The sequence below is a fragment of the Arabidopsis lyrata genome (genome assembly GCF_000004255.2).
Source record: "Arabidopsis lyrata subsp. lyrata unplaced genomic scaffold ARALYscaffold_4, whole genome shotgun sequence".
Taxonomy (NCBI): Eukaryota; Viridiplantae; Streptophyta; class Magnoliopsida; order Brassicales; family Brassicaceae; genus Arabidopsis; species Arabidopsis lyrata.
In genome coordinates, this window is record NW_003302552.1 from 15,865,432 (window position 1) to 15,886,717 (window position 21,286).

At 35.5% G+C, this 21,286-nt stretch overlaps 6 protein-coding genes across 9 annotated transcripts; 3 read left to right on the plus strand and 3 right to left on the minus strand.

The window, feature by feature from the left end:
* The first annotated feature begins 119 nt into the window (after nt 1–119).
* Nucleotides 120–1,226, plus strand: LOC9315520 (50S ribosomal protein L28, chloroplastic). The gene is made up of 2 exons (XM_002879407.2): nt 120–368; nt 780–1,226. Exons 1-2 carry the CDS (start codon nt 170–172, stop codon nt 1,010–1,012), a joined length of 432 nt encoding a protein of 143 aa, XP_002879453.1. The 5' UTR covers nt 120–169; the 3' UTR covers nt 1,013–1,226.
* On the minus strand, nt 915–2,605 carry LOC9315521 (CRIB domain-containing protein RIC1). The gene is made up of 5 exons (XM_002881237.2): nt 2,390–2,605; nt 2,148–2,295; nt 1,957–2,057; nt 1,772–1,850; nt 915–1,661 (listed from the first exon to the last, which is right to left on the minus strand). The coding sequence occupies exons 2-5, from the start codon at nt 2,203–2,205 to the stop codon at nt 1,228–1,230; spliced, it is 672 nt and encodes a 223-aa protein (XP_002881283.1). The 5' UTR covers nt 2,206–2,295; nt 2,390–2,605; the 3' UTR covers nt 915–1,227.
* A 350-nt stretch (nt 2,606–2,955) lies between these two features.
* Nucleotides 2,956–5,196, minus strand: LOC9317351 (glycolipid transfer protein 1). Its single transcript, XM_021029807.1, has 7 exons — nt 4,980–5,196; nt 4,352–4,486; nt 4,119–4,174; nt 3,744–3,874; nt 3,508–3,643; nt 3,279–3,410; nt 2,956–3,183 (listed from the first exon to the last, which is right to left on the minus strand). The coding sequence occupies exons 2-7, from the start codon at nt 4,467–4,469 to the stop codon at nt 3,148–3,150; spliced, it is 609 nt and encodes a 202-aa protein (XP_020885466.1). The 5' UTR covers nt 4,470–4,486; nt 4,980–5,196; the 3' UTR covers nt 2,956–3,147.
* A 4,004-nt stretch (nt 5,197–9,200) lies between these two features.
* On the plus strand, nt 9,201–10,616 carry LOC9317352 (NAC domain-containing protein 41). 2 transcript variants are annotated; one of them, XM_021029913.1, is made up of 3 exons: nt 9,201–9,643; nt 9,735–9,988; nt 10,096–10,616. In XM_021029913.1, exons 1-3 carry the CDS (start codon nt 9,460–9,462, stop codon nt 10,480–10,482), a joined length of 825 nt encoding a protein of 274 aa, XP_020885572.1. In that variant the 5' UTR covers nt 9,201–9,459; the 3' UTR covers nt 10,483–10,616. The 2 variants fall into 2 exon arrangements, with proteins under 2 accessions (XP_020885572.1, XP_020885573.1); XM_021029914.1 differs by having other exon boundaries at nt 10,102–10,616.
* Nucleotides 10,617–13,449: 2,833 nt separating this feature from the next.
* Nucleotides 13,450–18,131, plus strand: LOC9315522 (uncharacterized protein At2g33490). Of its 2 annotated transcripts, XM_021028253.1 has the most exons (11): nt 13,450–13,752; nt 14,166–14,238; nt 14,551–14,625; nt 14,827–14,888; nt 14,996–15,064; nt 15,228–15,256; nt 15,549–15,756; nt 15,840–16,082; nt 16,443–16,496; nt 16,687–17,622; nt 17,831–18,131. In XM_021028253.1, exons 1-11 carry the CDS (start codon nt 13,642–13,644, stop codon nt 17,840–17,842), a joined length of 1,872 nt encoding a protein of 623 aa, XP_020883912.1. In that variant the 5' UTR covers nt 13,450–13,641; the 3' UTR covers nt 17,843–18,131. The 2 variants fall into 2 exon arrangements, with proteins under 2 accessions (XP_020883912.1, XP_020883913.1); XM_021028254.1 differs by lacking the exon at nt 13,450–13,752 and having other exon boundaries at nt 14,160–14,238; nt 14,534–14,625.
* Nucleotides 18,132–18,248: 117 nt separating this feature from the next.
* On the minus strand, nt 18,249–20,458 carry LOC9315523 (zinc finger protein CONSTANS-LIKE 14). Of its 2 annotated transcripts, none has more exons than XM_021028255.1 (4): nt 19,474–20,458; nt 19,182–19,334; nt 18,601–18,848; nt 18,249–18,512 (listed from the first exon to the last, which is right to left on the minus strand). In XM_021028255.1, the coding sequence occupies exons 1-4, from the start codon at nt 20,167–20,169 to the stop codon at nt 18,419–18,421; spliced, it is 1,191 nt and encodes a 396-aa protein (XP_020883914.1). In that variant the 5' UTR covers nt 20,170–20,458; the 3' UTR covers nt 18,249–18,418. The 2 variants fall into 2 exon arrangements, with proteins under 2 accessions (XP_020883914.1, XP_020883915.1); XM_021028256.1 differs by having other exon boundaries at nt 18,601–18,845; nt 19,474–20,449.
* Nucleotides 20,459–21,286: the final 828 nt, after the last annotated feature.

Below are 21,286 nucleotides of genomic sequence, written 5' to 3' on the forward strand. Positions count from 1 at the left end.
TCTCAACTGAATTTGGTCGATAAATTGAAATTAGTGTTGTTTGGTTACGACTTACGAGAACGTAACCCTCTGGATGAGGAAGAGTGTTTCATTTTTCTACAAAATGAACCCAATCTCCTTCTTTATCCAAATCCTGTATCGAAGCAGAAGGAAGTAACAGCAACCAAAAATGACGACAATGGCGACGCAAGGGGCTTGGCTACGAATGACCTCATCACCGAAGTCCGTGGCTAAGTCAACCGTGACTTCAAAGGAGCTTGGATTCCTCACCTCCCAGCTCAGCGGCGTCAGAATCTCTCACGCTCCCAGTGACGTCATCAACCGTATCTCCGTTCCTTCCTTCCCCGGGATTCAGCCAATCGTCGCACGTAATTCCCCTTTTCTCTTATTCCTAGGGTTTAGTCGAATGCATTCGCGTGCCAAATTTATCTCGCTTTCCTTTTATTCATGTCCAATTTCGAATTTTTGAGGTAGCAAGCTTGTGCTCAATTGTCTGGAACTATATCTCTTTGCTTTTAGATATGGATATGAGCAGTGTGTTTAAGTTCCGTTGCATAATTTCTCGTATCAGACTTTTACTTTGATTTTTGATGTTATGTTAAAAAACAATCCCCAAAATTGAACAAATTTAGATGAATTTTGAATGCTGCAGAGAGGAGTTTCTGCCAAAAATCGTTTTACTGTTACTTGAATATGCTACTTTTTCATCATAGAATCCTCTTGAAACTGAGCATTTTGCTCCTTTTTTCTTGAAAGTGTTTTTGTTTTTGAAATGTCAGGTAGAATCTGCCCTTTTACTGGGAAGAAAGCAAACAGAGCAAACAAAGTTTCTTTCTCTAACCACAAGACCAAGAAGTTGCAATTCGTCAACTTACAATACAAGAGAGTTTGGTGGGAAGCTGGCAAACGTTTTGTCAAACTTCGTTTATCAACTAAGGCTTTGAAGACCATTGAGAAAAACGGACTTGATGCTGTTGCCAAGAAAGCTGGCATAGACCTTCGCAAGAAATAGCTAATTGATGATTGATGATCGCAAAGTTTATATACATTTCTTGCTTCTCCTTTTGCTCTCGTACAATTCCTTTCTAGATTTGGTAAGTATCAATGGAATCTCTGACTTGTATCAGAAACTTTTTTCTTGTGAGCGGTGACTTTAAAGAGAAACGAAAACAAACTCTCACATGCGGGTGGCCCAAAAAATACATTTCATGGTTTTGTTTATGTTTCTCAGATAATATCGTTACAAGTATCAACTGAATTCTCGGGTTTTCCTTTCGCTGATTTCTTAACCGAACCTTCTCCTCCTGCTGATGATCCTTTTAGTTTCCTTGGACGCGATGTAGCCTTCCGTGGAGGAGCTGAACCATCAGCAAGATGATTAGAAACTTCCGTGTCAGGAGCCGGGATACCACCACGCCTCCTACGAACTGAAGGTTCTTGATCATTCGATGAGTCCATTGACCCGTGTGCGCTTCGGTTATGTCTTGAATGCTTTGATGGTTCATCTGATGATGCAGCACTTCCGCTACTTCTTCTAGGCGGAGACCCGTTTAGATTTGGAGAAGTTGCTCCCCCGGGTTTCCGCCTTGTTTTATGTTTCGGTTTCTCGTTGGTGTTCGAAGGCAGTAACTCTTTTAGCCCGGCTCCACGTTGGTTCATCCCTATTGAGATGAGATACACATCAATTCCTCGAACCAAGCCAGATTTGTTCCTCAACGCTCAACACTTTTGGATTAAAAAAAATCAAAACATAACAAAAAAAAAAATTAACCTTGCGGGTTGTATTTGTTTGAATTTCCCCTGGAAACGACTTGACCTTTCTCATGTTCTTGAGGTTTAAAGTCATTCATCTGCAGTTTTTTCCCATAAAAAAAAACAATGATCATAATGAGCACAACAGATACGTGTCGTGTCGACATGTATGAAAATATGTATAAATGTTACGTATGATTGTACCCAGCTTGGCGTGTTGTTGGTTGGACCGTCGGAGCCAATGTGGGCAACATGCTTTACATCGGTCGGAAATCCTATCTGCATCTCCTGCTCTTTCTCTTCATCTGCAATAGAATAATTCATCCACCATGTAATTGACTTTTGACACAAGAAACAGAAATGATCTTGTCTAGGGAAAAATCAATGAGACGCACCAAAAATCTGAGTAATGTAACGAAGGCCCTTAAGAAGACCCTTCATTGTCGTCGCCATTGATCTATAAAGGGTTGGTCCCGGCTAATGTGTATCCACACGCCGGAGACAACCTTTTTGGTTCAAGATTTAACGATCGTAACCGTAAACCTAACTTGCAGAAAAAGGAAACGAAGAACAAATCAACAAAAGAGTTGCAAAGCACAACAAACAAACAACAATTTGCGAAATCTGAAGACTAAACCTTGAACGCATGGATTTTCTCTTGACGAGAGAAAAATGATGAAATGTTTTTTTGAAGAAGAGAGAGAGGGAGGGAGAGAGAGAGAAGGATCGAGAGACCTCCGAGAAGTGATTGGTTAAAGATCAACAGACCAAAAAGAAGAAGAGGGAGAGCACTAAGTTTTGTTTTGTTGTTTTTTTTTAACAGAGGATAAAAAATTTAGGAAAAAAAAAAACAAATATTTTCTTAGTTGTAATTAACAGATAATTTTATAATTAGATTGTTGATTGGTAATGGAGGCAACGACGTAGAGGTATAATCAAACCCTCCATGGGAAACAACTTGTCAAAGAGGATTTTCCGGGTCGAATGGAAGGAGACACGACCACACCAAAAATCTTATTTTACTTAACATATACTTTGATTGAGAGGTCTTAGATACTATTATATTTCTTTTGATTATTATTTAGAGAAATTGCATTAGATTGCAAAATGCAGATAATAAAAATGCGATAACTTATAACAATAATAATATTGATAGATTTTGCAATAATAGTAATATGTTCAAAATTACATAACAAACACTAATTAACAAAAAGAGCTGATAAGATTGATTCGTATGTTATAAACTTATATAATATAAAGTGAACATTCAGATAGAAACCGACACATTATTCTGTTTCTTTTGGAGGGTCTAGTTTTAGAATCCGAAGAAGAAAGTTAAAACGAACAAAGATTCCGGCAAAGAAGATTTGATACCGGCGATAATCATATGATGACTCAAGAAGCTTTCAAGTCATCCATACCGACGCTAGCCTGCCAAAAAGAAAACAAGAACAAAAAAATTAAAGCCTGTTATGAAACTGAAGAAAGTGTAAAGACTTAAAAAAGTTTTTAAAATCTTTGTTTACCAGAAACTTGTGATTATCTTGAAGAAACGGACCAAACTCAGCGCAAAACCTTTCCATGTCGGCATGGATGTCACCAGAACCAGATATGACATCCATGAACTTCTTCCTGTCTGGAGCTAGCTTTAAAGCCATCTGATAATAAAAAAATTTTACCGTGTCCCAGGAAATCAAAAATGAGATTGGTACAGAAGATGATGATTAAACAGAGAAAGCGCGAGTAAGTACATACAGAGAAGGTAGAGCTGGCGAGCCATCCGTGCCATTTCTTGAGTGTTTTTTGGTATGAGTCAGCACAAGCTTGTGGCATTGACCAGTCTTGATGTGCTACCAAGTTGCGGAACAGCTCCACTAAGAAATCCATTGCTCTGAAAGATTCACTCATAAGTGATATACATATATATGGTTTTGAGAAGCTGCTCTGTTCGAAATAAAGGCATGTATCGTTTACATGCTGTCATCGCTTACCTGGTTAACCAGAGAAGACCGTTGGTACAGCTAGACGATCCTTTTGCTGTCTTAGACTCGATTTCTACTTGAACAAAGGTGTACAGGTACTTGAACTTGTCGGGATCAGACAAGTAGTTCTTCTCCAACCTCTACACGAGAGACGTACCAATAAAGTTACATTGTAAGACGATAATCCAATGCACAGAGGTCATGTCGCTACTACAGGACGTTTTCACTAGCCTATTCTCCACTATCAGAGGTACACATTACAATGTAAGAAGAGCGAGAAAAAGGGCCAGGCAATGCACTTTTGTCAGTAGTTTGTACTGTGAGTGTTAAATAGATTTGTGATATTCGATTATCAAAATCGTGGAGACTAAAAGAGAACTTTACCGATATGTTGCCACCAATGTCAGATTTCACGAGAGTCATAGCAGCTCCAAATTTATCTGGAAAATAGATAACCAAAGAAAATGAAGCCATGATATAGGAAACACAAGATTTGTATTTCATAAGAACAATGAACAATCAATAGAGTGTTGAGGGCACAAAAAAGATATCAAAAACTCCAGTCAATAAGATTTAGACAGACGAAGAAATAAGAGAAAAGATTCTGCCTTTGTTACCTATAACAGGCAAGATAGTCTTGCAGAGCTCTAAAAACGGCTTAGTAAGCATCTCGCCTTGTTCAGACTTGACATGCTTCATTCCTTCCAAACAAGGCGTGAACACAGTCCCTTCCATTTTCAACTTTGACTTAACTGAAATATGAGAACAGAAGAGAAAAAACCTACCGATATTACATTACGCAGTTTATAAACAACTCAATGAACAATGGTGATCACAATCTTTCTAAAAATTAACACTGAAGAATGAAGATAATCAATACTATACAAAGGGGCAACAACATAAAAAAATACTGAGAAACACATTAACTCAAACAAAAAGGTTATGAATTGAATCAAATATGTAAAAAAAGAGTCATATTCATGAGGAAAATCGAAACCAACAATCTCCATACATGCAGATATAGAACTATTTAAAATCAGCTCCATTACAATGGAAATCCAGACCAAGAATCATAAAAATGGCGACTTTCATCAATCGGATCGAGACAGAGATCTAATTTCAATTGATCAATCATAGCATCAAAAGAAGACACAATGAAACAAGACAATTACTCGATCGATTCAATTGACGAGAATCGACGAATCTAAGGCCGATCTCTAGCGGAGAAGGAGAAAAAAATCGTACCTTTGCCTGAGAATTGACAAAAGTGGGATCAGATTCTTCTGCTACTGAGATTGGTCTTTTCGCTCTCTGGAGTTAGAATTTTCTCTTTTTCTTTTTAAACGGCTCTTCTTTTAGAAAATAATAATTTTATTACAGACCCAAGCCTTCTGAAGTTTTATGATAATAGCCCTAACATTTATAATTTGTCAGTTACACCCTTCTCATAGTAAATGTAGAAAACACCGCTTTGGAACCAAATGTTTGCATCCATGGTAGTTTTATTCAGACGTTATTGCAGAAGAGTCTCTATATTGGTGGATACATCATAAATACTCGGTCACTACACGATTTTAAAAAGTTGTACAAAGGAGAGGATCTCTTTATCTTCTTGTTCTTGAAGACAGATTATAGTAAGAAATGTCACAATTGTGTTAATGGTCACCACTCACCAGTACTAAAGACTTCACTTAGATTATTGATCAAAATGAAGTAGAATTTTGTTAATAGATAGTATAGATGAACATGTTACTTCAAAGTTCAAACTAATAAATACAGTCATATATGGGCGGTCTAGAGAAAATGGTGGTCCGAAAAAAAGAAAAAAAAAGATTACAGATTTTTCTATAGTATTAGCTTTTAAAATTTTGGTTTATACAAAATCGCAAAGAATACTTTCCAAGTGAGATGTCCAAGATCAGAGGAATGAGGGCAAGATGTTCAAATCCTGCTATACCCAAGCATTCCATACTACTATATAGTAAAGGTGCGTAGTAGCGTTCAAAGATGACTGAGGTATGAGGGGAAGGTTGATCATTATTTTGGGGAGTATACAAAAACTCAGATTTTTTAGAAAGAATATTGTGGACCATGAAAAAAAAAAATAAAAAAAAATATTGTGGACCATGGAAAAATAGGGACACAAATCCATAAAGTAAAATAATATGGCAGGAAAAATTATGTAAAAATTTGTATCAAAATAGTTTTTTTTTTTTTTCGTTTGAAGTATTTCCATTAGATTAACCATAAGAGAAATACAAGGTAGAATTCTAAGCCGGCGGAAAACATAAAACTAAGCCGGCGGAAGACAAAAATATCTCCGGAAAACTAACCCCAAACAAGGGAAGCAAACTAGAGTAACAAGGTACAAAAAGCTAGAACCACAAGAAACCAAAGATCTAAAACTGAAAGTCAATCCATCATATCCCGCAACAGTCCCATAGAAACAGTTTGGCATCGGAGCTGCGCCAAGAAACATGAGCCTCGATAAGAAAAACCAAGAGCACAACCAACAACAACCCGACAGAACAGAAAGCGAGACCAATCCGCAACAGAGCACAGCCACAAACACCAACACATCAACTCCAGAAAGATAAAGAGCTTGGGAGAAACTAAGCTCAAAGAAAACCTTGAAAAAGACTGAGGAAAAGCCAAATAGGAACACCAACACTTACACGCGGACAAAGCGAACCAATCAAAGCCATCTACAGACAAAGACCGGTCACGACCTCGCAAGAGAAGGATTGGAGAACGACACCACTGTTGTGCCTTGAATCCAACCACTAAAACCTATAAGAGTTTCAGAGGAGAGCTATCAAAATAGTTTCTAAACAATAAACTTTAGGTTAAAAAACAACAAAAGAAAATAAGTGGTCTTTACAATATCGTCATTATCATAAAAGAAAATAAGTGCCCCTTAAATTTTTAAAAAAATTGGTAGTCGTAATCGTGGGTTTAGCATGCTTGTCCTCTGGACCGGTTCTGACTATAGAGGGATATGAAGTTACATTAATTTGTCGTTGTAGGTGTTTCATGTGGATACCAAATTTGAAACCAAACAAGGCTTTATACCGACTTTTTTATATAACAAAATAGAAAAGTGAAGAAACTATATCTATATGTCGGGTCACTTGGGTCTGTAGTACTCGAGTATTTCCACATAGTTTCCTTATCGCGTTTGTTGATTTTCCAATCGCTTGGTCAAAATTTTAGCATGTTAAGTTCATCATCCATAGATTCTAAGTGTTTATTTGTTGTCATTTAATTAAGACCGTAACTCAAATAAAAATGATAGTTCACTTTGATATCTTTTTGTATAAATGTGATAACCTGGATTAGAAGCAAGTATAAATGAGGAATTGGCTGTCACAAACAAGCCGAGTGAGTGAGTAAAAAGTATGAGCAACTAGAGTATCATTGATCCACTTTAATCCTACTCCATGCATAAAAAAGTCCTTGACATGTAATTTTCATTTTTCGTAAATTTCTCTACAACCCAATTATTGATCGCAAACTCGCAACTAAAAATAATATTATGTTGAGACATACAACGAGAACATGGAAGATAAAAAGAAAGAAGTCGACATGGATTTCGTTGACGACAAATCCACATTGTATTATTATTTGGAGAAGAGACATGACCTTTACCTTCTCCTCACGCAACCGGCATTTGTTGAAGTCTCCCACTGTCCCTCCCTTGGGCCCTACCTTTAAGGCCAAACCAACCCATTGGATTTGGTATTCTACATATTAAAAGTTGTACACTAATATACGATATACGGTTCAACTAAATTAACCGTTTGTTAAACTATATATTATTCACTTGTTGATAAATAAATTGTTTGAATTTACAACAAAATTAGTTTTGACCCCCGCCGATGTTTGTTATAGTCATTATTTGTACAATTTATTCTATATGTTTCGCACTAATCACGCTTCTTTCGTACCACTTAGTCTCATTCTTGAGCTTTGAATTTTATTAGAGGCAATTTAGTCATTTAATTGTGAGATTAGGAGGTGTGTACGGACAAGTGTGTGAGACAAATAAAGTTAATGTGGAGGAGATCTCTAGTGGGACAACGCAATTGAAAGTCGTTTTAGAAGCAACTAAATGCCCTCTTGACTTCTCCATTCTCCTTGCGATTTACGCATTACCTAATTGCATCTTTTACTTGTTTAGCTTGTTAAGTTCTTCTACAACATTGCCACTTTTGCTCTTTTAAGTTATGGCAACTTGGCAACTTGTTTTAAACCTCTTTATCAAAAAAAAGAAAAAAAATTGGCAACTTGTTTGAGCTCCTGAATTAATTATATCTCTTAAAAGACGTTTTGCCAGTACATGAGCTTTCTTTATATAGATTCATATCATGAAATTAAAACTTTATATATGTCATGTATATATAGCTAGTAGTATAATACAAGTATATATTAGTAAGTCCGTCGTAGAACAAAAATGGAAAGACTTGATAAAAGCACGTCAATTCAATTTCATCTCCTATAAATTAATTGTTGTAGAAAGCCAACCGTTTTGGAATTTCTTTTCTTTCGTTTTACGTAAGACTATAGATTCAATAACGTGTTGGCTTAGAAACCCATACTTATAATGGTTGACAAAAAGAAGAAATTAGAAAAAATTATATACATATACGCTAAAGTGTTTACAAAATAACAGGGTTATGTAATTTATTATCTAGATTAGGAAAAGATGATTGGACAATCCGATCGAGTAGAGGAATCTGCAGGGCATTTGTCACTTTCATGGACCCCATGAAAACACATCTCTTTTAATTGAATTATCGAAATATAGTTGCATACGCATCTTTTGTCTACGATTGGTCGTAGCACATATAAGAAATATACCATAACTCCAAACTGACTTCATCTTTTAATAATACTGTTAACTATCGTTAATACTAAAAATTAGTAATCTATTTGTTCATATAGATATTCGATTCTTACATGATATTATTATTGGGTGAGGCTCTTTGTTTAGTCATGTTATATGTTTAGGAGATTAAAAAAAATGGTATCAATGTTAAGTATTTATACTGTTTTCGAATTGGTTACAATGGGAGCAAAGAAGATTGACAGATTGAAATCCACAATTAAAGAACTACGAATACAACAGAACACACGACAAGGAAAACAAAAGTGTTTACCAACCAACATAAGCCTAAAGAAGAAAAACCTATTCCAAACCTTGAATCTCAAACATTTGAGGCACTTTCTCGGCTCCAAAGAATTCGAATAATCATCGTCTTAATATATGTTATAAGATAAATTGTTGATATATAATAAATAAAAACGATCTCTAATTGGTTACCTCCTAGTCATACTATGCGATTTGCATGTGTTCGGATCAAGGAGTGGAAGTCGTTGTTTCGCAAACATTAGTGTCTCACGACAAACTAACTCGTGAGGTCTTATATATGGTGGTACTGGGTAGACCCCACTAGCTAGCTTTGTTTTAGTTTAAACATTTTTTTTACGAGCTCATATACATAAAAGAAAAAGCTAAAACTAAAACTCTAAAATAGTAAAGCTACCAAATTCAATTCATTACGGCATGGCTCAAAATATAAAAAGTACGAATATTATACGATATCAAGTATCAACCCCATCCACATTGCTATAAAATAAACCAAACTTTCCCTCTCCATTTTCAATAATCTCTCATCTTCTTTCGTCTCTCTTTCTACGGTTCAAACCTCAAACCTTAAGAACGATGGAGAAGCGAAGCTTTATTAAGAACAGAGGAGTACTTAGATTACCACCTGGGTTCCGATTCCACCCGACCGATGAAGAGCTAGTGGTTCAATATTTACGTCGAAAAGTAACCGGTTTACCTTTACCAGCTTCTGTAATACCGGAAACCGATGTTTGTAAATCCGATCCATGGGATTTACCAGGTAATGAAATTCAGAAAATCTACGTTAGGGTTTCATTCAAATTCAATTTGGTTTCTGATGGTTGGTGTGTATGTACGCATGATGATCACAGGTGATTGTGAATCAGAGAGGTATTTTTTCAGCACAAGGGAAGCTAAATACCCGAACGGAAACCGGTCGAACCGGTCTACTGGTTCGGGTTATTGGAAAGCGACTGGTATCGATAAGCAAATCGGTAAGAAGAAGCTTGTCGTGGGGATGAAGAAAACTCTGGTTTTCTACAAAGGTAAACCACCAAACGGGACAAGAACTAACTGGGTTCTTCATGAATATCGTCTTGTTGATTCACAACAAGAATCATCATATGTAAGAAGATTCACAAAAATTCGGATTCATATATATATATAAATCGATTCGATAGAAACAGAGCTCAAAAGTGTTTTGTGTTTTTTGTTTGTTTGTTTAAAAAAAAGGGACAGAACATGAACTGGGTTCTGTGTCGAGTGTTCTTGAAGAAGAGAAGCAATAGTACTAATAATAAGAGGAAAGAAGATGAGAAAGAAGAGATTGAGAATGAGAAAGATAAAGAGAAAGAAAGTGAGGATGAGAATAATAAGAGTACTACTTGTCCCATTTTTTATGACTTTATGAGAAAAGACATGAAGAAAAAGAGAAGAAGAAGAAGAAGATGCTGTGATTTGAATTTGACTCCTGCTACGTCTACGTGTTGTTGTTCTTCTTCTTCTTCAGCGTCTTCGTCGTCTGTTTGCTCAAGTGCTTTAACTCACACATCTTCTAATAATAATCATCATGAAGAAATCAGTTGTAGGGAAAATAATAAGTTTTGTTTGTTTCTCTAGATTTAAAGCAACTTCTTTTTAACTTTAATAAATTAATTTATGATGATTACCAAAGTGATTATATATGCAACAGACGGTAGTTTCTCATGGTTGTTTTTCTTGGTGTTGGTAATTAATAGCCACATTTTTGAGCGTATCTAATTATCAAATATTGAAAACTGGTTGACAAAATCTGGTTGTTCAAATATTTAATTTGTTATGTGTGTCAATTAACAAGGACCAACCATCTAGCTAACATTTCAAGCAATCAATCAATCGGAGACTAACACTACATTAAAGATCAATCTTACAAACAAAAAAAAGATAACTCTTACAAAAAAAAAAAATTAGAATAAAATCAGATACCCAAACAACATAAATTCATATATTGTGATATCTGAAAAACATTATATGTTAAAAAATAGAAAATGCATAATGATTTTTTTTTTGGAAAAATCACATTTTTAACTTTCAAAGTGTAATTGGGTAGCACTTTAAACCTCGAAAAAATTTCACTAACACTATAAACCACCAAAATTGTTTTACTAACACTTTAAACCTCCATACTAGCTTTTCTGTTTGCAAAACCATAAAAGATGATGGAACAATCAATTTATGTTTGTTTAATATATATTTATTTATTTTAATTTAAATTTTAATTAATTTTATTATTTATTACGATTTTGATGATAAATAAAAAAAGTAAAAAAAAAATCATCATCTTCGACTATTCACCGTCCAACCACAATTTTTCAGATTTTTATTCAGTTCATTGTATGTGTTCACCATCTTTTTATTCAATTGATATTATGAGATTTAAATTTATCCACTGGAGAGAGTGAAAACGCTTATGGATCAGTCTAAAAGATTGTTTCAACAATTTATCAAGAAATTTCATGGTCGGACGGTGAGTAAACGAAGAAAATAATTTTTTTTTGTTTATTTAAAGATTTTTTTAATTGTAATAAATAATAAAATTAATTTAAATTTAAATGAAATTAAATAAATTTATATCAAACAAACATAAATTATATGAACCATCATTTTTTATGACGGTGCAAACAGGAAAACTAGTTTAGAGGTTTAAAGTGTTAGTAAAATTATCTTGGTGGTTTATAGTGCTACTAGAATTCTTTCAAAGTTTAAAGTACTATCAGTGACACTTTAAGGTTTGAGGGTTAAAAATATTATTTGAGAAATTGTTAAAAATGCCCCTTTTTCAATACCCCTTTTCAAAAATGCCCCTTTTGAGAGTCCATTTTTAAGTTTGCCCTCTTTTAATTTTTAATGACCATTTTACCCTTATTTGAAACAAAATTAGGTCCACAAAATACAAAATATTTTTTGGCGGGAAAAGTGATCCCGCAATTTTCCCGCCAAAACACTTGTAAAAACCTTTAAAAAACCTTGTAAAATTTTCCCGTAAAAATTTTTCCCGCCAAAAAATTTTCCCGCCAAAAATTTTTTTTTGCGAAATTTTTTTGTCGGGAAAATTTTTGGCGGGAAAAATTTACAAGGTATTTTAAAGGTTTTACAAAGTATTTACAAGTGTTTTGTAAGGTTTTACAATGTATTTTAAAAGGTTTTACAAGGTACTTATAAGGTTTTATAAGGTATTTATAACTTGTAAAACCTTATAAAAAACTTGTAAAACCTTATAACTTGTAAAAACCTTATAAAATAGCTTGTAAAATCTTATAATATCTTATAAATACCTTGTAAATACGTTGTAAAAATACATTGTAAAACCTTATAAATACCTTGTAAAAAACCTTTAAAATATCTTGTAAATTTTTGGCGGGAAAAATTTTCCCGCCAAAAAAATTGCGGAATCACTTTTCCCGCAAAAAAATTTTTTTGGCGGGAAAAAGTTTTACGGGAAAAATTTACAAGGTATTTTAAAGGTTTTACAAGTTTTTACAAGAGTTTTGGCGGGAAAAATTGCGGGATCACTTTTCCCGCCAAAAAATATTTTGTATTTTGTGGACCTAATTTTGTTATATTTTCTTATATATTTGTGATATCTTTTATTAAAAGAAGGGTAATTTAGTCATTTTGTACATAAAAAGGGATATTTTTAAAAATGGACAGCCAAAGAGTGCATTTTTGAAAAGGGGTATTAAAAAAGGGGCATTTTTGTGAGTCTTCCATATTATTTTCCCTTTTCTTTTTTTTTTTTTTTTGATCAAAGAAAATGCATAATGATTATTTCTTTCAATTGTTGGGTTGTTTTTGATTGATGTCTAATATTTTTGGACAACACTTTCTTACCCATACTGAAAAGATAATAACAGTGATAGAAAACTCTCATGTCATGGACGAAGTCAAAAATTATTTAATTTTAGTATCAGAAAATTAGTAAATGTCATATTATGGTTGTAAAATACGTATGGTTTGCCTATTGTTAGGGATTGGATGTTTCGGCTCTTCAGTCGTAACAATGTATGAATGAATCTATTTTTTTTCTTTCTATATAAGTTCATCGGATTAACTCTTTTAAAAGAAGAGTTTATTTTTTGGTACTTAATATAATTAATGGAGTATTTGATGTTAAAAAGAAAAAAATTACATATGGTGTTCAATATGAATTTATGAATAAAATCCCAAATAAAACACAATATAACATAGATAATTCAGTGTGATATTGGTTTTAGTCTGAGTTTTAATCAAAGGTATCTTTAATCTTCATAGAAATTTAATTTTTGTCTTTGGTTAGATTTTAAAATTCACAAATTCGTTTGTGGTTTGATTTCAGATGGATTATTTTGGTTAAGATCGGTTTGATAATGTAAATTGAGCAAAGCATAAAGCATGTGCTGCCATCATTAATTACACTTGCTGACGTAATTAGAAGCGAGAATAGTATGAAAAAAGAAAATTGATAAAAGGACGAAAGAGAATCAAAAGAGACGACGAAGTCAAGGATCACAGGTTTAACTTTTCCTCTAAACAAACGCTTTTTTCTTTATTTGATTTTTCTAATTTTCTTTGGTTTTTTTTCCTCTGGTTTTGATTTTTCCTGGCATTATTAGTTTCTTTTTCTTACGTTCTTGAAAAAAATGGCGTAGTTGGAGAAGAAGGAGACGAATCGATCATCATCTACCTGCTTGGCCGTTCTTTGCCGTCGTCGTCGTCGTTTCGATTTTCCTTCGATTCGCCGGAGAAATAGCATTTCCGGCCATGAAAACCTCTCTCCGACGGTTACGAGGTGTGCTTCATAAGCATGAATCTAAAGACCGGAGAGATCTTCGAGCTCTGGTTCAGAAGGACGAGCTAGCCCAAGCTTCGCAGGTGCCAATCTCTCTCTAATTCGAATTTGGACTGTTTTTATTTTCTTCGTGTTAGCTGTTTGATGATGAGGCGATTATCAATCATATCCTCGCTCTAGGTGAATTAGTTTCCAATTTAAGCTTAGTGGCAACGATTTAGGAAACGGTGTAGATTCAGATGTCGAATTCACGAAAATTGTGGTGGATCTAGAGCTTTAATCGATTTAATCTGAGCTGCTCTTGTAGCTTTTACGTTTTCTATCTGGTTAAGTTAGGTCATCTCTTTCACTTGACCAACCTAGTTGACTGGTTGCAGTTTTGTTTGTGGAGGGTGTTTAGGTGTTTCAATTTGGTGTTCTCTAATTTACGAATGAGATTATTGAGATGTTGATGTAACTAGTCTCACATTCTTTAGCTTGTTTTTGATTTTCGCAGGACGTAGAAGACATGAGAGATTGCTATGATAGCTTGCTCAATGCCGCTGCTGCTACTGCCAATAGTGCATATGGTAATCTATTGTTTCTTTTGCTTTGGTTGGATTAAAGTAACCAGCTAACTTCATAACTATACATACTATTCAGAATGGATTATGCTAGCGGATAATGGTGTTTTTTTTTAATTTGATTGATTCTTAAATTTGGCTCTAATACTTAAGAGTGTTGCATTCTCATTTTACTGGTTCAAACTTATAGGTCTATAAGACCTTCATTTTTCTTTTATAACTCTTAAGTGAATCTCTTGCATCTCAATTTATGGAGATAAACATCTTCTTGGTAATAAATATATATTCTTATCATTTGCAGATTTCGTTTGCTTGCAGAATTTTCTGAATCTTTGCGAGAACTAGGTGCTTGTCTTCTTGAGAAAACTGCGCTAAATGATGATGAAGAAAGTGGTAAGAATTTTCTGAATCTTAGTCAAGCAGATTCGTTACATATATCATATTATCTCTCATCTTAATGTTTGAACATTTGAAACCGACAGTTTGTGCATTTTTCCCTTTTCCAAGTTTTCTACTCATTACATATTTTTCTTTTCTGTTGCTTCGATCTATATAATGTGCGTCTGACATTATGCTTCTCTTATTCTTATGCAGGTAGAGTGTTGATTATGCTGGGAAAATTGCAGTTTGAATTGCAAAAACTTGTTGATAAATATGTGAGTTTTTGAGATCTGGTACAAACTGGTTTAATATTTTTCAACTGAGTTTTCCTCTGTCTAACCACCAAAAAAAAATTAATTAACTATTTATATTGTTGATTCAGCGGTCTCATATTTTCCAAACAATTACAATCCCCTCAGAGTCACTTCTAAATGAACTCCGCATAGTTGAGGTTTGTTCAAATCTGTTATATCTATTTACTTTTTCCAATGGTCAGAATGGCCAATCTGTACTGCCTTCCATGTTGACAAAACGAAATTTTAAGCGTTGTTGATAAGCTTGCTGATTCAGCCCTCTCAAGTGACGATAGTAATGTGTTTTAATGGTTTATGCAGGAGATGCAGCGGCTTTGTGATGATAAAAGGTTGTTCTTACCTCGGCTTCTTATTCATTTCTAAACACCTATTAGTGAGACAGGAAATAATATCTGAAATGTATTACCTTGCTATAATTGAAATAAAGAAGTTAACGTTACACCTATATTTTGTTCACTTTTTAGAGATACATGAGTTTTGTAGGTGATTAATCAGATATAGTTCCATAGTTCCTCACTGATTGGTCTCATGAGGGGATTACCGTTCCATAGTTCCTATCAAAATTTCCTTACATGTTAGTGGGCAAAAAGTATTCTACTCATGGAACTCTTTACCTTTCAGGAATGTTTATGAAGGCATGCTTACAAGACAAAGAGAGAAAGGGAGATCAAAGGGTGGGAAAGGAGAAACTTTTTCGACACAGCAACTACAAGAAGCTCATGATGAATATGAAAATGAGACAACTTTATTTGTTTTCCGTCTAAAATCCCTGAAACAAGGGCAAACACGTAGTCTTTTGACTCAGGCAGCACGGCACCATGCAGCACAGGTTTCATCTTGGGCTGTTTTTCATCTTTCTGTTTCGATCACCAGAGCAGTGTGTTGATGTCACTTTTTTGTGTGGTTTTGCAGTTATGCTTCTTCAAGAAGGCTCTTAATTCCCTTGAAGAAGTAGACCCACATGTACAGATGGTAACCGAGTCACAGCATATTGATTACAATTTCAGCGGATTAGAAGATGATGATGGGGATGATGAAATTGAAAACAATGAGAACGATGGTTCTGAGGTGCATGATGATGGAGAGTTGAGTTTTGAATATAGAGTTAATGACAAGGACCAAGATGCGGATTCTTCAGTTGGTTGCTCCTCAGAGGTGATGTTTTCATATGTTTACGATTCCGATGATATTTCGTGTTTATCCTTTTTGGGGCATTGGTTATCACAAATAGAAAGTACTCCATGTTACAATGTTTCTCCTAAAGGTGACCTATATAATAAAGAAATTATAAATGAGGTTAATACGGGTAGTAATTTGAAATCCTTTATCAACAAAAAGTTCATATAGAGATATGACATTTTTTTTCTGGACCACTTGTTGCTAGAGATGACGAATGCCATTTAGAATAGAATTGGTTGAAATTGTTTAAATTATCAGTCTCGAGTAGTTTGAATCTGGGTGCTATTTTATTTTTTAAACCCGTTTCCTTAATATATGTTTGCCTAATGCATGCAGTTGGGTAACTCAGACATCACATTTCCACAAATTGCAGGACCATATACTGCTCAGGTAACACAACCGTGTTTTATTTTTGATCACATCTCTCTGCTTTTCCTTTCAAATGACTCAGAAAAATTTTCAGGATGCTCATAGTTCAAGGAATTTAATTTCTTCATTCATCTTTACCAGGAAAACCACCAATTTATTTCAATTTTGCACGACTCTCTTACCAGTCTTTGTCTTTTTATTTTGTTACCAGGAAAATGAGCAAGGAAACTACAGGAAATCTCATTCGTTTAGGAGAGATGTTAGGGCAGTGAGCCAATCAGCACCGCTTTTTCCCGAGAACCGCACAACTCCTCCTTCAGAGAAGCTGTTACGGATGCGATCAACTCTGACACGGAAATTCAACACTTATGCATTGCCAACTCCTGTGGAAACAACGAGAAGTCCCTCATCTACTACAAGTCCAGTTAACAAAAACGTGGGGTCATCTAATCCTACAAAGGCAATTACAAAACAGATTTGGTATTCATCCCCACTGGAAACTCGTGGACCTGCAAAGGTTTCATCAAGATCAATGGTAGCCTTGAAAGAACAAGTCCTGAGAGAGAGTAACAAGAATACATCTCGGTTGCCTCCGCCTTTAGCAGATGGACTCTTGTTCTCTCGTCTCGGTACACTTAAGAGACGATCCTTCTCTGGTCCACTGACAAGTAAACCATTGCCTAACAAGCCTCTCTCTACAACATCTCACTTATACTCTGGTCCGATCCCAAGGAATCCAGTTTCCAAGCTGCCAAAAGTGTCATCATCTCCAACTGCTTCCCCTACATTTGTCTCAACACCAAGAATAAGTGAACTCCATGAGCTTCCTAGACCACCACCAAGAAGCTCTACAAAGTCCTCTAGGGAATTGGGATATTCAGCTCCCTTGGTTTCGAAGAGCCAATTGCTTAGTAAACCTCTTATTACAAATTCAGCTTCTCCTCTCCCTATACCACCTGCAATCACTCGTAGCTTCTCTATACCTACTAGCAACCTTAGGGCGTCCGATTTAGATATGTCTAAGACAAGTCTGGGCACTAAAAAGTTAGGCACTGCCTCGCCTCCTTTAACCCCAATGTCATTGATGCATCCACCACCACAGGCTCTTCCAGAGCGTGCAGACCACCTAATGATATCCAAAGAAGAGGTAAACCATTAATTCAAGTACTTCTTTTCACTATCTATTAGTTTTTCGTGTGGTTTAGAATAAGAAAGTCATCATGTGTGTCACGTTAAGTAGACGTGAGCAATCCGATTTTTGGTTCCCGTCCTGTTTCCGCAAAGTTCTGTTTGCGCACTGTTAAGAGTAAAATCCAGAATTGTGCTGATATACGTTCTAATTGGTGAATTTGCAGAGGAGGATTTAAGATGTAATATGTTTGTAGCTGCCTAAAAACTGTAGGAGGAAGGCATTCCCTATAGTTGCAGATATATGTAAATATCCTCCCATTTTTAATTTCACCGATGATCTTAGTTTTATATCACATATAGTTGTAGATCTATCCCTGTTTTGAGAATGATGACAACAAAAAAATAGAGGCAAACATTTATAAATAATTGCCTCAGGAATTTTGGTTTTTCTTATTGTCAAAATTCATGTACTTTCCGGACCTTCGTCATTTATATAATCAACGAAGCTTTTGGTTTCGTTCAGTGATGCGACATGTTTTACGTCCGAGATTTGCGTGTTAAACTCCTGTGGGGTCTGTCTTCTTTTGTTTGGGTTAAGACTTAAGAGACTTTGCTTCTAGAACTTAGAAAAGCAGTTTCAAGGATACTAAAAAATAAACTTTGCTTCTAGAAGGTTAAACATAAAAATTATAAAAAGCTTGCTACATTATACAGCTGAAGATCGATCATTTGGATTTACAAGATAGTTGAAATTAGAAAAAACAAAAGTTCCTAACTTATGATCTCACATGTAAAGCCTAATGTGGAGACATTTAAGGATCTGTAGCTTTCACAAATCTGCCCTTTACACGCAACCTGGTCTCGGCTCTCGCCTTCCTCGTTTCATATCTAATGGTCTTATCATATCTGATGAAGCAATTACGAATTAGTGAATTCGAAAGACAATCAACTTACAAAAAGGAATTTAGAAGAAAAAAACGGAGAATATCCTTACCTCCGCGTCTTCTTCTTTTCCTTGTACCGCTGCATAGCATTGTCTCTGTTCTGTGCCAACCGCTCTAGATCAGCATTTGTTGCCGCCACCAATCTTGTAGCTCTATTACTAGTCATAGCAATATGTTCCATGCAATGCAAGTCACTGGAGTCGTTAGAACTTTTATGCGAGTGAATGGCGGCGGGAATATTGTTGCTCTTAGATGTTTCCTGTCCCTTGGTGGAAGTTGAGCGGATGGAATCATCCTGCTACATTTTACTAATAAGTATAACAGTTTTCACTGACAAGATATACCGAAAAAGTAGTTTGAATTACGATATAACGACACCTAGTTTCATTCAATCCAACATGTCGTAGATTGATGTATAGTTGAAGAGGTAAAACCAATAGAAATAAGCCTAGAAGATGTAGAGCTACACGTCACATGAGTAAATCAGTCACCATATAGGTATGGAGTGTTTTGGGAATGGTTTTGGGGATTTTGGAGTACGAACTCTACTTACGTTCTGCTAAGTAGGTTATGAGATATAAATAAAGCGGTGTCTGATTCCAAACCTAATCACAGTCAGTTTGCAACTAACCTGGTAAGTCTCTTTGAAAGCTTTCACATTGGTGGCTCGGGTATCGTTCTTGACATGAGTGACCTCGTTGAATGTGAAAGTAGAGCCTTTGGTTTCGACTGGACTAGGTTCCTCAGGGTTCCTGGACTGTCCCAAGTTAAAATCCCATATCTGTGAACCCGAGAGACCATAAAACAGAATTATATCTCCCATAAGTCTTGACAGATTTTGGAGGCCTAAAGATCCAATTGAAGAACTATAACATGTTCTAAGCACAAACATAAAGTGACCTGAGTACTGCTATGATTGGTAGAGTACTGCTATGATTGGTAGCATTCCATTGCATAGCATTACCACAATGACTTTGGGACTCTGCTGACATAGGAGATGGCTGACAAATGCTTCCTCCGCCATTAATTCTCTCCGGAACCATGATCTCTCCTCCGCCGTCACCGCCAACGAAGCCTCTCTTCAGCAACTCAAGCTGTTTAAACACTACCTTCTTAGACCTCCCCAAGCTAAAGCTTTGCTTTTTGATCGAAACATCATAAGGAACGATTAGATCTTGACCGCTGTTAGATCCAGAACCCCACGAATCCAACGCCATCCCAAAATTCTTAGTCAACTGGTCTTCTTCATCTTCTTTCTTCTTCCCCTCCAAATCGATTCCCCACACAGCAGCGAGCTCCAAAACCGAAGGACAACCAGAAAACCCCTCCACGGCGGAGCGTTCGTGCGTCGCGGAGGAGGAACAGCTTCCGTGAACATCCCAATCACAATCCTGACACAAGACGAGATTATCGGTGAAGCAACGTACAGCCACCGGCTCTTTGCTACAGTTATCACAGATCTGAGAACGAACATGCTTCCTCGAGAGAAGGTTCGCGGAGTGCACGTGCTGGTCACAAGGCAAACAAAGCTTCGCCGTATCGGCTCTACAAAACAGAACCGCCGTTCTCTCGCCGCAAAATTCGCACGCCACCACACTCTCCCTAGTAGAACCACCCATTTTATGTTGAGATGATACCTTCACAATTATCCCTTAAAATCTCACTGGTATTATACAGTGGAGAAGAAGATCAAGATTACGAAAGATGCTATCGATGGAAGAAGAAGCAGATGACATAGACATTTCTCAAAACTCAAGCTTTTTCGGTTTCCAGTGAATGCAGAAGAAGATGTCATTAATTTGATTATATCTAACTGTTTTGTACCGGAAATAAAGTTTCATTACATAGTGTAATTTATTACTTGGGAATAATTGGCTACATTACAGTGTATGGATTTGTTTTATAATTGACGGTGCAGATTTAGATGAAGATAGATCTGACGGTGACTAAAATTTCCCATTATTATTAGCTTTGGATGGCGAATCTATTAAAATAAGTATCTCATTTTTTGTCATAAACGGAAGGTTTTTGAGTAAAGTGCATGACTTTTAAAGTATTAATCCCATTCCTTAGATAGTAAATTAGATTGGATCTTTGACTTTCTTTTCTATTAATTGAAGATTATATTTGAATCTTATTAAGACTGTTTTAAGGTGTAAGATTAGAAATATAAGTAATCCAAAAGCAGCTGATTAATAGCAAAGTTTGCATTCTATCTTTTGTAAGGGTGAGAAGGAGAAAGCAGCGGGTTATGTGGGGTAAAAATCCAGATACATATGCACAAGGATTTTTAGCCAATGTTCCCTGCTAAGCCCAATCGTCTAAGCCCATACTAGATTGCATGGAACATTTTAATGCTCCTTTTAAAATTCACCAACTTATGTGACAAATCATTATTGGTTGTATTGTTGTTACTTAACATTTTAATGGGAGATGAATCAAGTGTTACAATCATTGCCCATTATGTGGTGCGAGAAAGCAAAACATCCAACCTTTGTTATTTTTGGATGCCCTAAGTTTTTTAGACATGTTATTTATCTATTATGTGGTTCACACTCACTTGGAATGGAATATTCTATATTCTTACACATTTTACAAATTTTGATTTCTTACTATGTAGATAACCTAGAGAAAATCACCTTGTAAATTCGGTTTCAAAAGTGTGCATATATCACTTGAATCTAAATACTTGGATCTCTAAGACAAATATATGAATTCAACCTTTAAAAATAAACT